Below are 19475 nucleotides of genomic sequence, written 5' to 3'. Positions count from 1 at the left end.
TCCATGATATTTTCCCGTGGCCGAGTGCAGCAAAAAGATGTCAAATTTCTTGCGACGTAATCTCGTGTGAATTCAGCGTAACCATAACTTAGTTTTGTCACCTTACGCATAAAGTGCAGGGGTGTCAAACTCAGTTTAGTTCAGGGGCCAAATACGGACCAGTTTGTGTTTAAGTGGAAAAAAGAGGAAATTCAACATTAATGTGTCCTGGTTTGCACTTTCAAGTATAAATGATATATAAATGATGATGTATGTAATTATATCAGTTCCTGCAGGATCTTCACTTAAATTCCCCTGATTTTCAGAATGTGGGGGCAATTTCCTGGAATAATTTGAAGAAAATTTACCATATTTTGAAAAAAATCGAGTTCTTTCAACAAATTGAGATAAAAATGGCTGCCGTCATGTGAACTGAAAAACTGAGCTCTGCAAATATTGCGGATTTGAATAGATTTTTTGTATTTTGAGGGGCTGAGATATCTGCAACTGAATTCGTTGGTAATTTACAAAATATTTCTTGTTTTTTTCTATCATTTTTCTTTCTCAAGCGGGCCGAATTTGGCCCCTGGGCCTTGAGTTTGACACGTGAAATAGAGCATATATGAGACAACATAAATCACATTAAAAGTACATACTATAATAAACAAAAATATGTTCAATTGGTACAAGAAGGAAGATAGGCTGTATTAATGACAGATGAATACTGAACATATGAATTATTACTTATCATGTACATAGCTTATTTGTTAATAATTTCCATAAACAGTATGTGAAATCACATATCGTAATGAAGGCGACCAATTATTGTTATATATACTGTATATTATACTAATTACTAATATATGTATATTACATATCTAGGTAGTTAAATGTAATAGTATATAATGGTACATACAATTCTATAAACATCGTTTATTAGTAATTGGCAACATATTTGTTCATTGTAATGGAGTTGATGATGTATATGGTATAATTATATACTATTTATTGGTGCAGTTGATTGATTATATATATATATATATATAGCAGTGACATACAATATTATAATGATCTTATTGGGTCATTAGAGGGTGGAAATTAACAAGTTTCAAACTCACATTTGCATGTTTTTTTTCTATTTGTTTTTATGTAATTTTCTTTTTCTTAAAACGTTGAAATTTTAATCTATTTGTGTGCTTTCTTTACATCGCTACTTCCTGCAAAAGCGCCTATAAAAGAGCATGAAACTTTATTTTTTTACAACATGTAATGAAACTTTCTCTACATCCTGTAAAGCAGTGTTTTTTTTTCATTTTTCTTTATGACAGTAAAGATTTGATCGGGCTCCCTAAGCTTATTGTTTTTCCCTGTACTGACTGAGAGGAATTGGTGTGTCACACCTCAGCAGTGTGAGGATCCAACAGGAGCACCCTAGGGAGATGACATCGCCTGCACAAAGCAGATTAGGCAAAGAGGGTGTAAATAGGGTGTTACATCATTGTCATGCTTACCGACATGGACGAGCTTATCCAAGCAAGAGGAATTTAGAAATATAACGATGCATAGTTATTGTAATGTTTCTGTTCATGCTTTTTAACTCATTTATCAACATTAATTTGTGGAATATTCACAAATATTCAATGAGATGCATACACTGATTTTTGTTGGTGATAAAGCAATGGACTGACCATTAGTTTTCTTTCCCCAGAGGATGTGTGTTTCTTTTATCTGTAATTACCACAAAAAAAAGTCTAAACGTGATGACAGAAAGGGTAGAAATATAGACCACAGTGAGTGTTTTCCCAAAATGAGGTCATAAAGTGTTTACAAGTGGTGAAAATTTAACAGCAATAATGAAGCACACAATAACAGTGTGCAAAATGTGTTTTTATGTGCCTGTTTTGTGTGTTTCCTATTTCTGTATTTCTCATTTTGTGGAATTTTTGTTGCCGTTTTGCCTCGTTTGTGTATTTCTTTTTGTCTTTTTATGTATTTTTCTGCTATCTTTGCCTATGTTTGTAGTCTTGTGTGTTTTGGGAATAATTTTGTTTCTTCTTGTTGTGTTTTTATGTGTTTCTGTGGTCATATTTTTTTTGTAATTTTGTGTGCTTTTGAGAGGCATTTTGTGTATTTTGTTGCCATTTTCCCTCGTTTTGTGTATTTCTGTTCTCATTTTGTGTATTTTTAAGGGTTAGACTTTATTTTTCCAATCACAGGGAATATTCTTTTCACAGCAGCAAAAAAAAGCAAAAACAAAATATACAATGAACCCTATGCAGAAAGGATTGTTTTTTTTTTTTTTTTTTTTTTTTTTTTTTTTTTTTTATCAATACATAGATTTTGTATATTTTTGTTATTTTTTGTATTTTTTGAGTTATCTTGTGCATTTTTGGGAGTAATTTTGTTTGTTCTTGTTGTCTTTTTATGTATTTCTGTTTTCTCATTTTGTGTATTTTTCTATTATATTTGCATGTTTTTGTAAACTTCTTGGTTTTGGGAGAAGATTTGTTTATTCTTGTTGTGGTTTCATGTATTTCTGTGGTCATTTTGTATATTTCTCTGTAATTTTCTATGCTTTTTATAGTAATTTTGTTTCCTTTTGGAGTATTTGTTTTGCTTTTTACTTTGGGAGTTTATGCCATGTTTCCTCTAGCTCTACACACTCTGCTAGTCTTTAGGACAAGTTGAGATTACTAGAGACCAAATTAATACCAGCATTAATGTTTAGGTTTCCTTAAAACAATAATAAATATCACAAATGCTGGATAACACAGCTAGCTTGAGCTCCACAGGCCTGCACTTTGCTTTCACATAAGGCGATCTGCTGAGAGGGATTAAAAGGGAATTAAGGTGACACAGGGTGCGCACTCAAGGACAGCTACGTTAAATTAAAAAAAAAAACACAATAAACAGTTGTTCAACACCGTCAAACGGAACAAACATTATTCCTAAAAAGTCAGCGGACATAAAAATCTACATAAAGAACCCATAATTATAGTCAGGTTATATATATAACCATATATATAATATAACCTATGCAACTCCAACAGGCTACCTAGCTATAAATTTTAAAAAGAAAGATAGAGAGATCAATGTCAAATAAGCACCACAGTTGTAATGTTGATATGTTAGCATGAACAGGAGGTGTGTTCTCAAATATCTACGTCGTCTTCTACATTTAAAAACTCACCATTCATAGGGTTTGGTTCCGTTTGTCGGCGGTTGTCTGGAAGCTGCTGATATGGAGATATATTTAATCTCTGATAACATTTACACCGTTGTTCTTCTTCGCTTCGCTCTTTATGATACTGCGAGTGTCTGTGAACGTGCCTGTGTGCGTGGCGAGCGAGCACGCGCGTGTTAAGACGTGTCTCCATTGGAAACGCCCACACAAACGCGATACTCGAACCGGCTGCTACGCGACGAGTAGCACCTCCCACGCAAGGCACTCTGGGTATTGGAGTCTTTTTTTTATATCTTTTTCTCTTTTTCTTCCTTTTTTCCTTTTCCTTCCTTTTTTTCTTTTTCTTTTTCTTCCCTTTTTCCCTTTTCTTCTTCCTTGAACTGTATTTATCATTCCACTTAGATTGCGTTTTAATATTGAAGATAATACATGCAGATTTTGTGAAACTACAGACCATCTACAGTATGTTTTTCATGTGATGTAATAAAGATATTTTGGCACAATATTCAAAACTGGATCAAACATAAATTTCATTATTTCCAGTATATTTAGAGATTATATAATTTTTGATATGATCTTGCAAAAATAAAAATGAGGAACTCTGCTGTAACATAATTTGATTGTTGAGCAAAATTCTTTGTCTACAAAAAAGTATTAAAATCATCCCCCAAATTATTGTTTTCTTAACGAATTTAACCTGTATGTGAAGTCTTTTAAAACTCTAAAAGATGTAAAGCACACAAAATATATGATAATGAGTTTTATTTAGATCTCTTCTTAATATTCTGAATGAATGATATTGTGATTGATATTTGGTTATTATTGTTTCATATTTGATGTCGATGTGTTTTTTGTTTGTTTTATTTTGTTTTATATGATTGTTTACCATAATGCTGTTTAATCTTGACTGAATTGAACAAATGATAAGTTGCTTTAAATTGCCATTACTTGGCAAATTCTTAATTTTCGGTATTTTAATTGTAAAATGCTATATTTGTTTATTCTTGTACGTATTTGTCAATAAAAAAAACAATAACAAAAACCACTGATTGGACATTGTTGCACGTACCGTACTGTACCAATAGATGGCAGTATCCGACTAGTTCTTGACACACAACTTCTTGAAACTCTTGACAACGTGTGTCAAACTCAAGGCCTGGGGGCCAAATCCGGCCCTTTAGACCATCCAATTCGGCCCGCAGGAGAATAAAAAAAATAAATAAATGAATTGTGTAACTTACCGAATAATTCAGTTACAGATCTCTTAGCCCTTCTAAATACACATATTTAATGAAACTTCACAATATTTGGAGGATGGCAATTTTTCCATACATGACTGCTGTCATTTTAAAATCTCGAATTGTTCAAAGAACTGAATTTTCTAGAAATGATTTCACATAATTGCCCCCAAATGCAATAAAAATTAGTCAGTTTGGTCAGAGTTTGACACCCCTCATCTACACGTTGTTGTTTCCTCCACAAAATCAAAATGAAGTAGAGAACATGTAAAAAAAATTTTGTTGAAATCAAGAGGAAGTAAGTTTTTTTTTTAATTTTTTTTTTAACATTTTTATTATTGATTAAATAAACCTGATTTATGTGAAAACAACGTGTAGTTTGATTAGAGTCTGTAGTGTGTTCTCCCACCAGGGGAAGATAAACCAAGTATCAGGCTGTGGGCTGAGGGTGTGGCGTGGATTTCCCACTAAGAGGATTAACATGGTCGTCACCGTCCTGCTGGTCAACTGATTCCCAGTTTGCCGGTTAGACTGCAGCTCATGGAACATCATGCAGGACTCGGCTGATCTTATGGGAATCAAAGAAGAAAATGGATTACAAGCCCATTAATGTCACCCATGTGTTCTTTGGAGAATAACTACAGATGCATATGAATAACTGTGTCATTCCAAAATGAGATGGGATCGGTTCTTCCTGCTGGATCCGTCACGGGACGTGCATCTGTATCAGAAAGCGGTTTCCTGAGAGGGTTCCAATCAGGTTGTAATGAAGACCAGGCCTGCAGGGATTGGCAATGCCAACGCTGACTGGATGGGTTCACTACCCACAAAGCTCAGCTCAATGCCACTCAAGCACCTCGCTGTGCCAGGTGAGCCACTGTGCGTAAAAACGCGTGCGCAAAGAGAAGATCATTTGTATTCTAAATGTTGTGATATTGTTTTGATAGGGTCACATGATTCATTCACCTACTGGGTGGATGTGCACGCACCTGTGGGACCAGATCAAAAAACCTACGTGCAATATCTGGCCTCAATGTTCAGTGTCTTAGCCAAGAAAGTGATGGTGAAATGGTCCATGACACAGGTATCCAACCACACAGAGCCCACTCTATCCAGGGTTGGGGTCATTTATATTGTAATCACGTAATTAGTTGATTAATTACAATTATGGCGTAATTGTAATTGTAATTTTCAAAATCTGTTGCTGTCGTATATCAATTATAATTTAACTCTAAACTGGGGAACCATGTTACAGTTCTATGTACAGTTCTACACATGCAGTTAACAATTCTTGAATATGTTTTCTATCAAGCTTTCCCACATTTTACATTTAAAAAAAACTAGTACAGTGCCCGTCGGAGGTATGTATTCATATTGACATTAACAGCAGTTCCACAGTGTGGATGGGAAAATTAATGGGATATATATATATATCTATACTGTATATTTTCCTTTGGTAGCCAGAACAAAACCAACATTTAATCAGCTGTTCCTTGGCCCATTATCAACATTTCCTGAAAATTTAATCAAAATCCATTCATAACTTTTCAAGTTATTGTGTACACTACATTATCTTAGCATTAGCATAGAATAGAACACTGATGATGAAGTCACTGTTGATGACATCATCAGTTTGAACATTCTTGGAACTTTGATGGCATCACTGTTGATGACACAAGTTAGAACATTCTGATTGGAACTCTGATGACGTCACTGTTGATGACATCATCAGTGTTCTAGAACAATGTTTGACGTGTTCAACAGTGTGGATTGTTCATTTCAAATTGGTTTTAAATTGGTTTTGGAATGACCAAATTACTCCAAAATAACAAGTGCACACACTCGAGGCTTTTGGAAGCCGTTGACAAAGTTTCAGGTTGATGAGATACAGCGCCGAGGAGATATTCGCTCCACAAATACACACACGCACGCACGCACGCACACAGACGTTCCTTGCTTTTATAGATAGATATAATCAATGGGTATACTCACACAAAGAAGGTTCAGATGCCCACACCAAAAATATTAAAACCTATATTTTCATTGATTAGGAAGCCCAACAAGGTAACCAATAGATAGAAAAGAAATTAGATGATAGATATTTGTTTTTAGTTTAATTTACAGCTGATTTATACCCGTTATCATATGAGATGCTAACACAAAAGGAAGGCTAACTTGTAATTGACTTTCTGAGGATAAAAAAAATAATTGTAATTGGAAAAAATGCTTGTTATTGTCATCGTAACTGAACTAGGGTAATTAAAATCGTAATTAACTGAAAAATGTAATTGCCGCCAACCCTGACTCTAACCGTGCTTTGCTTTGTTTTTGCTGATCTTTAACAGTGTGTGGATCATGTGTGGGTTGCTTTATGCTTACTGGTCACGTTGTGTGATGTTTTTCCAGAACCTGTCCTTTATGGAGCAGCTGGATGCAGGAATTCGTTACTTTGATCTCAGGGTGTCGTCCAAACCAAGCGAGCCTGGGAAGGAGATTTATTTCATTCATGGCCTCTTCGGTCACAAAGTGGGTGGAGTAGAAAGCTGCAGTTTGGTTCAGTGGAACAGTTGTTTTTGTAGGTTTTTGCGCTGTTACACATGTTTTGTCCATTCTTTAGATGTTATGTTGTCACTACACAGTTTGACCAAGGTTAAGGGGTGAAGGAATGTTCCATAGGTGGAAGAATTTTTGATCTTTTGTTTAAGTGAGAACATTTGTATTTTATTTGTTAGCTGGTTTATTTCAATTAAAGGTTAGGGTTGCAGCAGACTTTATTTTGTGAATTATTTAGTAATTCTCTGTTTTCATATTTTGTCAATGGATTCAAAATTATTGTAACATAACTAACATTATCTATATGAGAGATTTGTTGATCTAAAGGAAGCGGCTAATGCATTGTTTTTTCCCCCCATTTTTTTTAGTTATGCTATGTAACGAATACAGAGATTTGTCAGATTAGATATTTTATAGTGTTTTTTTCTTTCTTATTTTTGTTATCCAGCTTTTTATTTGAACTACATTTATATTTGAGAAAGTTGTTTAATATTGTGTTGTTTTCATTTGCAAAGGAATAATAATTAAAAAAAAATATACTTAATCAATATTTTCGGTAATTAATAGGGATGCATCGAAATTCTTGGCCAAGACCCAAAATGGAAAAACCAAGGCTGAAAACTGAAATAAATTATTTTGAAAATTATTAATCCCATTGCATTAATGGGTGTAAATGTACACTAAATAATTGCAATTGCTTCAATCAATAAATCAATTCAAAATATGAATATATTTATTTAGCACTGACATTCCAACAATGCACAATTAAAAAAAAGAAAAAAAGAAAAAAATGTTTAACTCATACATGAACTATTGTACACCGAAAATGCACTTTTGGGCGATTTTGTCTGGAATTTCGATGCATCATCAATAATAAACACATTCCAGGCGACCACATTTAAATTTCAGGGGACTCCACTTGGGGTCATGACCCCAAGGTTGAAAAACACTGAGCTATTACCACAACTTTTTCAAAAGAATATGTTTTTCCACTCCAAAGGTAAGAGACGGCCTGCGGGAGATCAATTTTTGCCTGGGCAGGCACAGGAAGGAGGTGAGAAACATTTATTGTTGTTGAAAGACTAAAAACATCCACACAGAGGAGCTAATCTTCTGGCTTGTTGCTCAGGTTGTGTTCCTGGACTTCAATCATTACTATGCAATGAAAGCAGAGCACCACCATTACCTCATCTTGATGCTTCAGGAAGTATTTGGCAGAAAGCTGTGCAACAACTGCAGCGTAGAGAGCATCACCCTGGACTACCTGTGGGAGAACAACTACCAGGTGAGACACCACCAGCAGCTTCCTGGTAACGTGTCATTGGAAATGGGCCAAAGAGGGTTGAGCGGAAACAGTCGCTAAATCACTTAACCTCGGCTTAACCTGCCACCTGTGACTATGAAGGGAAAGCCTTGGTCCCTCGCTTGATCCCATTATCACTCGTTCAACATGGCCCATCATTAGCTCTTAGGTTTGATCTCTTTAGTGTTTCTATTTTTCTAACACATCTTTATTTTCCCAACTCAGTTCTGGCTTTACCTTACCACAAGTCACATATTTATTTTTGTGTTTGTTTGACAGGGACAATGTACATTCATCAACATTACATTAAATGTACCAGAGTTAGCCTAATGGCTATTTTTCATCTGCTGTCCCTGACAGCTGTTAAAAGTCACCCGAAAAACCAAATCTATCAACATCAGTACAATAAACAAGAGACATAGTCATCAACATCCCCCGCCAGATTGGTTGTCATTACCGCAACCTCTTCCTAAATGTCCTAAATCTAAGAACTTAGGTGTATACATAAAATATTATCACATCAGAATATAAAATTACTAACTCTCTTAAACGGTTCTAAGAAAAGCTTTCCCCTTTGAAGATACCTCGAACAGAGTAAAAAAAATTGTCACAAGACCAAAAACTCCAGAAAAAAAAAGTGCGCACTTCTCATTTTCGAACTCCATCAAGGTATTGATACCCTGAAGCCACTCACCAAATTTGGTTATTATATCTTAAACGATTTCTAAGAAAAGCCATCCCCTCTGAAGATACCTCGAACGGAGTGAAGAAAAATTGAACAAACGCAATAACTCCAGAAATAATAATTGCGCGCTTCTTATTTTCGAACTCCATCAAGGTATAGATACCCTGAAGCCACACGCCGAATTAGGTTATCCTATCGTAAACAGTTTCTGAGAAAAGCTGTCCCTTTTAACTCGGACAGATGGACGCACAGACGGAGCTCAAACCAATATCCCCCTTCCACACTTTGTGACGGGGGATAAAAATGTCACATTCTAAAGCAGCATAAAAACATTCATAGAACAGTATAATGCACCCTCCTAAAAATATATAATTCAGTTTCATTAAATTATTTAATACATATTTTAAATAAAAATATAAAATAAAATACAAGAGAATTCATGAGTAAGTAAAGTAAGTAGCCTATCATATTAATATTATCATTAGGATATTGTTATCCTTCGTTTTCGTCTTTCTTTCTTATTCTTTTTCTTCTGAGAAAATTATACTTCACATCTGCAAACAATCACCAAATTTTGCACAAAGCTCCAGTCCCATGCCAGATTGCCTCTTCTGCAAAAACAGACCAGTAGTCCTAAAGGTGGCGCTACAGCGAGGCTCTAAAATACAATATTTTGAAAATTTGCAAGAAATCAATCATTTGTTCTTTCACCAAAATGTGGCCCCAACACTGAAGAACTTTTCATAAACCTATTCAAATCATGAAATTCAGTTTTTTAACTGTAGAACTAGAAATCTATCTCCTCCCACAATTTAGCTCAATTAAAACCAAATTTGAAACATCTTCAGACACGAACCATCCACACAGATTTTTAATTTATTGAGCAAACAGTGCATCAAACTGTAAACTGACTGTAAACGGTAATGTAAATGCATACTTAAAAATCATTGACAAGATGACAAATGACAACATTTTACATTCATGATAGATGTTAGAATCAGAATAAAATGAAATAAAATATCAGATTTTTTACTCTGATGCTGATTATTCTTTACAGCATTTAAAAATTTCAATCGTGAACAATTGGAGTCATCCATGCGACCCTGAAAAAAGGAACAAGCGGCTTAGAAAATGGATGGATGGACAATTGGAGTCGATGCAAAAAATTGGCATTTTTAAACATCAGCTTTTCACTTATGAGCCAAAATGTTGAAAATAGATTACCAACATCTCCATGCTATCTAGATGCAAATTGTGTATTTGGGATTATTTTTTTTTTGTCTTAATATCTGAACTTTTGACAGCCATTTGAAATCTGCCTTTACACACTAGCAGCTGCTATTTGCACACAATTAGTGAAGCTACTGTCCTCTGATGCTTACAAGCAGCAGCTAATATGGACCAACGTTAGCTGACGTTTCAGGTATAGACTTAAATGGCTGATTGTCCAGGGTCTAGCTTGCTTTATTAAACCCATGTGTCCTGCAGGTATTAGAAAACGTCCCATTTTCTTTCCTTTCTCAGGTGATAGTCTTCTACCATCATCCCTCAGCTAACGACACCCCCAACATGTGGCCTGGAAACAAGATACCCGCGCCGTGGGCAAACACTACTGAACCTTATAAACTAATCCAGGTCACAGAGGATTCTTCTACCATCAGGTTCTCACACATTTGGATCACATTCTTTTTCCTTCTTCTTGTCCCCAACAGTTTCTTGAAACCACACTGGAGGAAAGAAACAAGCAGGGGTCCTTCCATGTGTCCCAGGCCATCCTCACACCCAGGCCCAACACTGTAGCAAAGGGTCTGGTCTGGGGGCTGCGCAACTACTTAGTGGAGAGGTGAGTTGGTTAGAAATGATACTGTTGGGTGGTTTATGGAAATATTTGATGGGTTGATGGGTGTTATATTCAAGGGGAATACTTGATTTCTATTTTTGTTGTTCAGGGTTGAACAGCTTTGTTTTTGTAGCCACTAGAGGGCAGCATCCGTGTAGATAATATAAGTATAGAAACTTGGAAACGTGGTTATGTCCACCGTGCATCTTGTTCCAGGGGGCAAGACTCACTTCAACTTTCCCAACACAATTCACTAGACCAGGGGTTTCAAACTCATTTTAGTTCAGGGTCCGAATTCTGACCAGTTTGATCTCATGTGCACAGCAGATCATAGGAGGGAAAACCAATTCTTATTTAATTGGGAGAAATTTTGCGAAGTAAATTGAGAAAAATTGCAGGATTTTCCCTAATTTCCTTAATTGTTTTTATTTCAACAATTTTAAATTAAAAATGGTTGCCTTCATGCGTTATAAATATGGAATAACTGTCAGCCCTGCAAATATTGTGACGTTTTGTTGAATTTGTGTGTTTGGAGGCACTGAGATTTCAACAAGGGAATTAGTTGATAATTTACCCAATGATTTATGTTTTCTCTGTTATTTTACTTTCTCCTGCTGGTTGGATAAGGTGGTCTAAAGCAGTGTTTCTCAAATGGGGGTACGTGTACCCCTATGAGTATGCAAGGGCAGGCACTACATGGGGTACTTGAAAGAGAGCGAGTGGAAAATTAACAAATAAACTTTCAGTCTTGGTCCCACATCCCGCGGCAGATGACCGGAAATGATTAAAACTATAGAAATAAATCTGTTCAGGAGCCACTGAATCAGTTTTTTTCAACCTTTGGGTCAGGACCCCATATGGGGTCACCTGGAGTTTAAATGGGGTCGCTTGAAATTTCTGAAAAATGTAGATTGTTGACATTTTAAATTTTTGTTCTTTAAAAAAAGAATTAAACACAATCTTAAACAACTGTATTTCTTGTGAAATTTAAATGTAGTTCAACTAAAATGCAGTTAATTTATATATATATATATATATATATATATATATATATATATATATATATATATATATATATATATATAGCTGAGCTTAAACATGATCAAAAACTACCTCTAGAAAAAAAGGCAACAGAAATTCTTGATATCAAATTGGGGTCACGATCCAAAAAAATGTTGGAAACCACTGCACTAAATACTTTTTCTTTCCACTTATTTACAAAATAGGATTCTTTAACATGTGTTACCACTAATTCATTCCATCATTATGATCTATAGATGTTTTTAAATAGTTTTCTAAGCAAAATGTTGTACTTGGATTCAGAAATAAGAGAAAAGAGGTACTTGAGCCAAAAACGTTTGAGAACCACTGCTCTAAAGGGACAGATTTGGCCCTTGAGTTTGACACGTGCACTAGACAGTGGCTATAATATTGTTCAAATCCTGAATGATGGATGCAAATAGAGAGAGGGTGGCCAAAATATTCACTACCGAGGAAACAGGATTGTTTATCACTGCTAGACAAACAATGTGGTTTCCTGGTTTTGTTCTTTGGTTTTGCTGAATCCCATTGGAGACTTTAGGGGTGTTACAAGTGATTCAGACGGAGACACACAGCGAGAGAACTGTGACTAATTTTCCAACACAGGAGATTTCAATTATAGTTGATGAATGACAAAACCAACAGTTAGCCAAGGAACACCCTGGGATAAACTCTGGCACGTGGTAAAGCCATTGCTGCCAAACTTTGGTGACAGGAAGTTGGCAGTAGATAATTTTGGTGGTTTCTCTTAGGACAGGAGAAGTCTGTTTAATCAAAGTCTTCCTTCTTTCTTGGCCACAGAAACCTGCCGACCATCATGTCGTGGGTGGAGGCTCAGAGGCCAGGAGTGGGCGGAGTCAACATCATCACCTCCGACTTTGTGGAGCTCACTGATTTTGCCAATATTGTCATCAAACTCAACAACCTGCTGCTGTGTGAGCGGGACGGCAGATCGAGGTGATGCAAAGCCACCCTGACCAGGGTTTAGGTTCCAAGCCCAAAGAAATGAATACTTGATACCTAAATAAGCCTCTTTTGTTTAGCTGCTAGACAGCACACTTGTGCACAAAGGCAATAACGCATGAATGCTGAAGGCCTTTGAACCTATAGGAACTCATCAACTCCTTTCTGCTCCAAGTTAGAATTGAAGCCAGTTTAAGTCCACAAGAGGATAAAGATCCAGGCTTAGATCAAAGTGAAGCTAACATGCCCAATGTTGTTCTCAGTGGTCCCCAACCACTGGGCCGCGGACCGTTTGGTAGCAAGCCGCGAGGAAAGTATAGGCCTATAGTTCTAAAAAATTACATTTATTTGATTTTCTGGGTATTTCATTTTTACAGTTTACTACATTTGCTCATGCGCGCAGCACTCCTGGGCTGTGTGCGAAATCGCATACGAACGTACTACACACTATACACTCAATGAATATATACTGTTTACTACAGTATATACGGTACTAAACATACTAGTATAATTAGGATGGTGACCGTTACCACTGAAGTATACTTCCAAGTTTCCCAAGATGCATTTGGAACCTACGACGACTAAAACCTGAAACCCACTGAGACTAAAAATCTCTGTTGATTCTCCACCTTTGACAGTTTTAAAAACATTTGAAGCGAGAAAGTGACCAAGTAGAACATGAGGTAATTTGATCCATAAAACTCGCAGAAACACATTTTATGCCGACTTTTCCGAAATTTTTGGAGACCCGCCATTGTGCTACTGACTAAACTTTCAGTCAACTTCAAAACAAGAGCCCTATTTGCAGAAGTGTTACAAACACTAATGGAAGACAAGAAGAGATGCTTTTGTTTTGGTTCCAAGATGATTTTACGTTACGCTCGCAATGCATCATGGAGTATGACTAGTGTGCCCACTGTGCATATTTAAAAAATGTCCCCATATACAGTACAGTAGTATACATCTGGGTTTTCTTGCGTACTCACTCGTTCCATACTATCCAATGTCAACGCACTAAATCATTTTGACGTCAGACTTACTATGAGTAGTACGTTAGTATGACATTTTGAACAGTTATACTCTTAATTCAGTGCTGAAAGTGAGGAAGGGAGATGCAGATTTCTCTTCCTCACTACCAACAGAAAGCACAGTCGGTGCAGCGCACACCACATCTTATACCAGCAATTTAACATCATCATAAAAAGATTTGTTTGTATTTAATGAAAATGTAAATTTTAATAAAAATATTATCATCACACTTAATTCCCCACTAGCTTAATGCTACATCCTGAATCAAATAGAAAGATGTTGCAATGATCTTTTCTACAGTAGCACCCCCAGGAATTAGGTAAATATGCTGTTAGAATTAAAATATCTAAGAATTTTATACATTTTCTACAGAAATGTTTAAGTGAAAGAAATTTTGATCATGTATTTTATTTTGTTTTCACATCATTGTCAAAGTTTTTTTTCTTTTTTTTTTCTAGTGTCCTGTTTTTCAGTTTCTGACTTGAGGGAATCTTACATTACGATGAGGAATGTTGGTATTTTAGGCATCAACAGCTAATTTCACAGAGGAACGACAGTTTTCTAAAATATCATGTTAAGGAGCAGACTTGGTCTAATTTGTTCAACGTAAAGCAGAAGCCATTTGTTGTGAAAGTCGAACCCACTGCAGTGCTAACACTCTCATCATTTAACAAGCAGTGAACGCTAGGGATAAACACGTCTGCAACCTGGGCCACAAAGCCCATAAAAACCCTGCACAGCTATAAAGCTTTATAGTATTTTAGCAGAAATAGCAACAAGCTCCAGTTAAAGGTTATATTAGTCCAAATATGATCCTTCACAATAAACTGTGTCCAGTCTACACCAGAAACTGTAAAGCAAAACCTTGATGTAAAAACAGGACTATTGTGCTGTGAGATGTGTATAATTCAGGTCTGTATCACATTACGCAGAGGTGAAAGTAACGGATTACAAGTTACAATTACACTGAGGTGCTTTTATGGGTACTTGTACTTTTTTGATTATATTTCTAAATTATTTTACTTGAACTTAAGTACGTTTTAAAAGAAGTGAAGTAATGTTACATTCCACCCAACCGTTACTGAGTCAATTGGTATTTTTTTGTTTTAAAATGATCAATGGTCATTGTGAAACTACAAAATATGAAATGACCAGACAGCAATCAAATGCATCACATCGTAGCCGACCAATCAGATTAAACGTAATGCATGGCGCCAAAACAGCATTTATCTAAGTTATTTTCTCAGTTTCAGAGTTCATAAATGTAGCTATACTTAGAGCGTGAGATTGTTTTTATTTTGAATTAAATTCATTTGTGTCATTTTGTTTGAAAAATAATTGTACTTCTTGACAAACATTTTATACAGATGCCTTTGTGGAAAATAAATTAAGGTCCAACTGTGCAAGATTGTTTCTCTGCTTTTTTAAGTTTATACTTGAGATGTTTACTGTATGCAAGGTAAGTGTGACAGTCAGCCTGTGTTCCTTAGGTTTGGGTTCAAAGAGGTAAACAGGAGAGAAAAGGGGGTAGGGGTGATTTACAGAGCGAAGAGGAGGAGATGACGCGAAAGACAAAAGGAAAAGGGGCTGACAGGGTTTCCACAACAGCTGCTGGTCTTTTTCCTTCTGCACCATTATTCATCTGAAATGAGACTAAAATCTTTTCACACAAGCTCGGCCCTTCTTATTCAACACCATGATTCCCTTGTGTGGAATAGCCTCTTGTGTCCAGGCCACATTGTTGACGGGGTTACGTTTGGTCGCCGGAGTTCCACACAAGGTCCACACAAACAGACACCCAACAGACACTCACACAGGCACTTTAATTGCAGAGTAATTACACATACCAAAGAAGGCAAGTGGGAGAGAGCCGAGTTGAGCCGGAGAGCGTTCCTCTACTCCTGCTGCTTCTTTCCAAGAGCTGCTCGCTTCACTTCTGTATCCCAGAGGACTTTCCAGGTTTCAGGAGGACGAGAAGTCCACGACCCAATGTCAGTGCAATCATGTGCTTCTGCTTATTTTTAATTCTCCCCTCAGAGTCTCATAGAAAGTTCCTCAAAACATTTATCTTCAGTCCAGCCGCCTCACGACTGCATGTCAAAATTTACAGATACGGTTTCATCATGTATTTCCTTTCTCATTAAATTCAAAATATCAGTGGTCTCTGAGTTCAACAAAGAAGAGACTAGGTCAAAATCATCTAATAAAGTCTCGAATCCAAGAATCCTGTTGCTTTTTTTAAAAGCCTCTGGGGCAGAGAAGAGGTCGGTGATGGATGGGTTACACATTCCCCTAAAGGGAAAACTACTTCAGAGAAACACATTCTGTGTTTGAGTGTCTGAAAACTCAAGTGCAAACCTCAGCAATAAATGCTTTTTATGTACTTAATGCATACTATGACCCACACTGTAGAAATACTTATCCGAACTATGAAGAAAATCCTTACAGCAGATTTCCCCCTGAGAACCATAGTGAAATGTAGCTTTTAATTCAGTGAATTCCTGCCACTTTGAATCAAAATCAACAATTTACAGTTTCCTTAAGATACACTTTGGATTCTGACTCAAAAAAAGCAAAATTACATGAAAAAAAACTCACAAATCGACTCAAAAACCAAACTGAAATACGTTTTAACGCAGTACAAAATAAAAAGAACAAGTATTTAGATATTGGGTTACCTCTATTTATGGAAAATACATAAAAGCCTTTAATACCCCAGAAGATATATGTTTGTGGCCAGAATTTTGAAGGTAAACAAATAGCTAGCATGCTAGTTATCTCATAGCTAACAAACTATTAGCTCGTTCTCAGTCCATTATAATTGACATTCATAAAACGGCTTTTCACTTTATTTAAAAGCTTGACTAATATAAAACCGGACATGTTGCTAATTCAAGAAAAATATGTTTTCTGTTACTAAAAAAAACAAAGACTTAAAGGTCAGGATTTCCTATTTAAAGCCCATGATATGAGTCAGTGTATTGCTTAAATGAGTGAAGAGATACAGACCAAAACCTACTAAATATAAACTTAACTATAACAAAAAATAAGAAACTTCTAAAAGAAATTAGTCCAAAATGGTAAACATCTAATTTGACTTGAGTCTCAAAGTGCCTGTTTGAAGAGATCTATACTCAATCTTAAAGGTTTGATTAATGAAAATTACGATTCATTTTCTTGCTACAGGCAAATTTATTTCCCACCATGCAAGTTGTTTGTGTCCTTTCCTAGATTTTTGTGGTTGTTGCTGTTAAACAGCTGTAAAAATAACCCACCCTGTAACTTTTGACAGTGAGTGGGAGATGAGTAAAGAAGAATCTGCATTGCTGAGCAACACTTCTCCGCACGAAAATAAAGATTTAGCTCACTCGCCCACAAGCCACAGTCAATCAAAGCTTTTAATTATCTATCATTACGGTGTTATACAAGTGAGATGACTTGTTCGACCAGACTAAGCTTTTAAAACCTTGATCCGTCTTGACTTTAGACCTTGTTAACACTTTGGCACGCTCTACTGTAAGTAAAGAAGATTGAAAAGTGTTCTTTCTTTCATTTTAAAATGGGTTTGATTTTCTGTTTTAGTTTCCCAAAATTACAAATGATATTGAAAGTGTCTATTCGTACGGACAACCCCTGGTGCTATTGGTACGTTTACCAAAGTACACGTACATAGCGTTTTAGGATTAGGGTTAGGGTTCATTTATAACCCTATATCGCAATAATTTTTAGGGTTAAGGTTAAGGTTAGGGTTAGGGTTAGGTTTAGTCTTAGTCACGTGACCTAAACTGGCCAATGAGGGGCGCTGCGTACGGATAAAATGTTGGTATATTGGCTATCTGCAACCATGCAGATAGCCACTGCCAATAATATTTCCTATCTTGCATCATTTTCCTTGTGCCTTTTTTTGGCCTATGCATGGCAACCCAGATCAAGCCATCACATGTAACAGAGGTTGGCAAGGTCTTGTTAGCTAAAAGACTAAGGGTTGACTCCCCCCAAGGCGCAGCTTATACTGACTTAAGTTTGTGTTCTTCCATATTTTTATGTGTGTTTGATTCTGACGGCGCAAGGTGCTCCAGCACGTCAAGGTTACAGAAGATGGGTCAAGGTTGCCATATTGGATTCAACCCCATTTCACGGTGCGCGATTGTGTGTGTGTATGAATTCAGCTTTAATGCCACATAATAGTTTTATGCATTTTCACATCTTTTTAGTAGTTTTTGGGCTGAAAATCATCGTCTGTATCTGGCAACGCTGCATTGAGTCATACCTACTGGGTCTTCATTTACCATACTATACCTCAGCACCTTAGAACAAGCTATAATGAACACTGATCAAGCTTAGAGTGTATTCTGCTCAGCATCTTATTGAAATGAATGGTTGTAGGCTTTTCTTTTAGGTTTGCAGTGTGGCAGAGTAGTTTTGTTTTATATCCTACAATATCCATTACTTTTATAAAGTTTCGTCTTAAAACAACGCTAAACTTTTCAAAACACAAGAGGCAACATTTATGTGGAGGACTGTTTTTACAACTTAATAAAAACTTCCTGTTCAGCCTCCTTGGGTTACATGGAGCGTTACGTCTGTGGAATTCGATTGGGAACGCTGTCAAACACTCGGCGGTTCACTTGCTATTTTAAAGATGATGTCATCGGGGTAGCTGTGCAAACAACCGTGCAGATGCTAGGTCCTGGAATAACTTGGGAAATAAAATAAATATGACTCTTATAAAAGGGCAGATGTGGCTACAGATGTAGTTCACCTCCACTAGTATGACTATTGCGTGACAAGCTGCTTCTGAAAAACAACAATGACGTTCTTTTGTAAATCAACACAGTTTAGGTGTCGCAGAGAAAGTTGGACAGTTTTGCGTGCACAAGCCAACTTCCTGTTTATCTAAGGAGATCCTCTCAGTCTCGGTGAGATAAGAGAAATCAACTTCCATGGATGTTAAATGTGTGTGTGTGTGTGTATATATATATATATATATATATGCATGCATGCATGCGTGTGTAGGTGACCCTTGGTTGACCTCAGCACCCACTTCAGTTTACTTTTGCAGAAAACAGCTGGATCTGTCCAATAAAACATTTTGTGCTTGTTATACAGAACTGAGCTGGCATGTGCGAGTGCCTTTGTACTGATGCAAGACTTGACATGTAGCAGAGATTTTCCAGATCGCGTGCATAACTTGTGCAAACAACAGCCTGACACAGATTGAGATACAGGTGGAGTACAAATGATCATTTATCATTACCTTTTTTCTGAAGCTAGGTGAAATTATTTTTGGAATTTATGTTAAATAATAAATAGACATAAATCCATTTAAATTCACTTTGCTTATCACATGAATGAAAGATTTGGTTCATCCTGGAGAAGCAAACATATTTTCACATTGAAGGCCAATTAAGAGTCACAGGTTCAATCATACAATCGTAGAAATTAGGTTTCAAATGTGTAAAAAGTGAAATGAACCCCAATTTCCTCCCACAGTCTATCACAAAAGTTATATTACTTTTAGTCTTTGGCGGCCCATCAATGTGTTTGAGTGTGATGACTGGAGCAAAGCTCAGGGTGAATCCTGTCTTGTTCCAGATTCTTAACCCTGTACAGGATAAAACAGGCAGGAATTGGAATTAAAAAAAAAAAAAAAAAAAAAA

General features: G+C 36.3%; 1 protein-coding gene across 1 annotated transcript; it reads left to right on the top strand.

The window, feature by feature from the left end:
• The first annotated feature begins 5160 nt into the window (after positions 1 to 5160).
• plcxd2 (phosphatidylinositol-specific phospholipase C, X domain containing 2) lies at positions 5161 to 12784 on the top strand. Its single transcript, XM_028434608.1, has 8 exons — positions 5161 to 5270; positions 5349 to 5485; positions 6808 to 6927; positions 7955 to 8008; positions 8084 to 8239; positions 10467 to 10577; positions 10655 to 10785; positions 12625 to 12784. Exons 1-8 carry the CDS (start codon positions 5168 to 5170, stop codon positions 12782 to 12784), a joined length of 972 nt encoding a protein of 323 aa, XP_028290409.1. The 5' UTR covers positions 5161 to 5167.
• The last annotated feature ends 6691 nt before the right edge of the window (positions 12785 to 19475 follow it).

This window comes from Gouania willdenowi, chromosome 20 (assembly GCF_900634775.1).
Source record: "Gouania willdenowi chromosome 20, fGouWil2.1, whole genome shotgun sequence".
NCBI lineage: Eukaryota > Metazoa > Chordata > Actinopteri > Blenniiformes > Gobiesocidae > Gouania > Gouania willdenowi.
The sequence above is the reverse complement of the archived record's forward strand: the minus strand, read 5'-3'. Positions and strand labels throughout refer to the sequence as shown.

Excerpts from the sequence above, each read along its gene's own strand:
- plcxd2 (XM_028434608.1), top strand. The coding sequence starts at position 5,168 with ATGAAGACCAGGCCTGCAGGGATTGGCAATGCCAACGCTGACTGGATG. Across the intron at positions 5,271-5,348 it reads CAAGCACCTCGCTGTGCCAG|GGTCACATGATTCATTCACC; the intron begins GTGAGCCACTGT and ends TTGTTTTGATAG. Across the intron at positions 10,786-12,624 it reads CGCAACTACTTAGTGGAGAG|AAACCTGCCGACCATCATGT; the intron begins GTGAGTTGGTTA and ends TCTTGGCCACAG.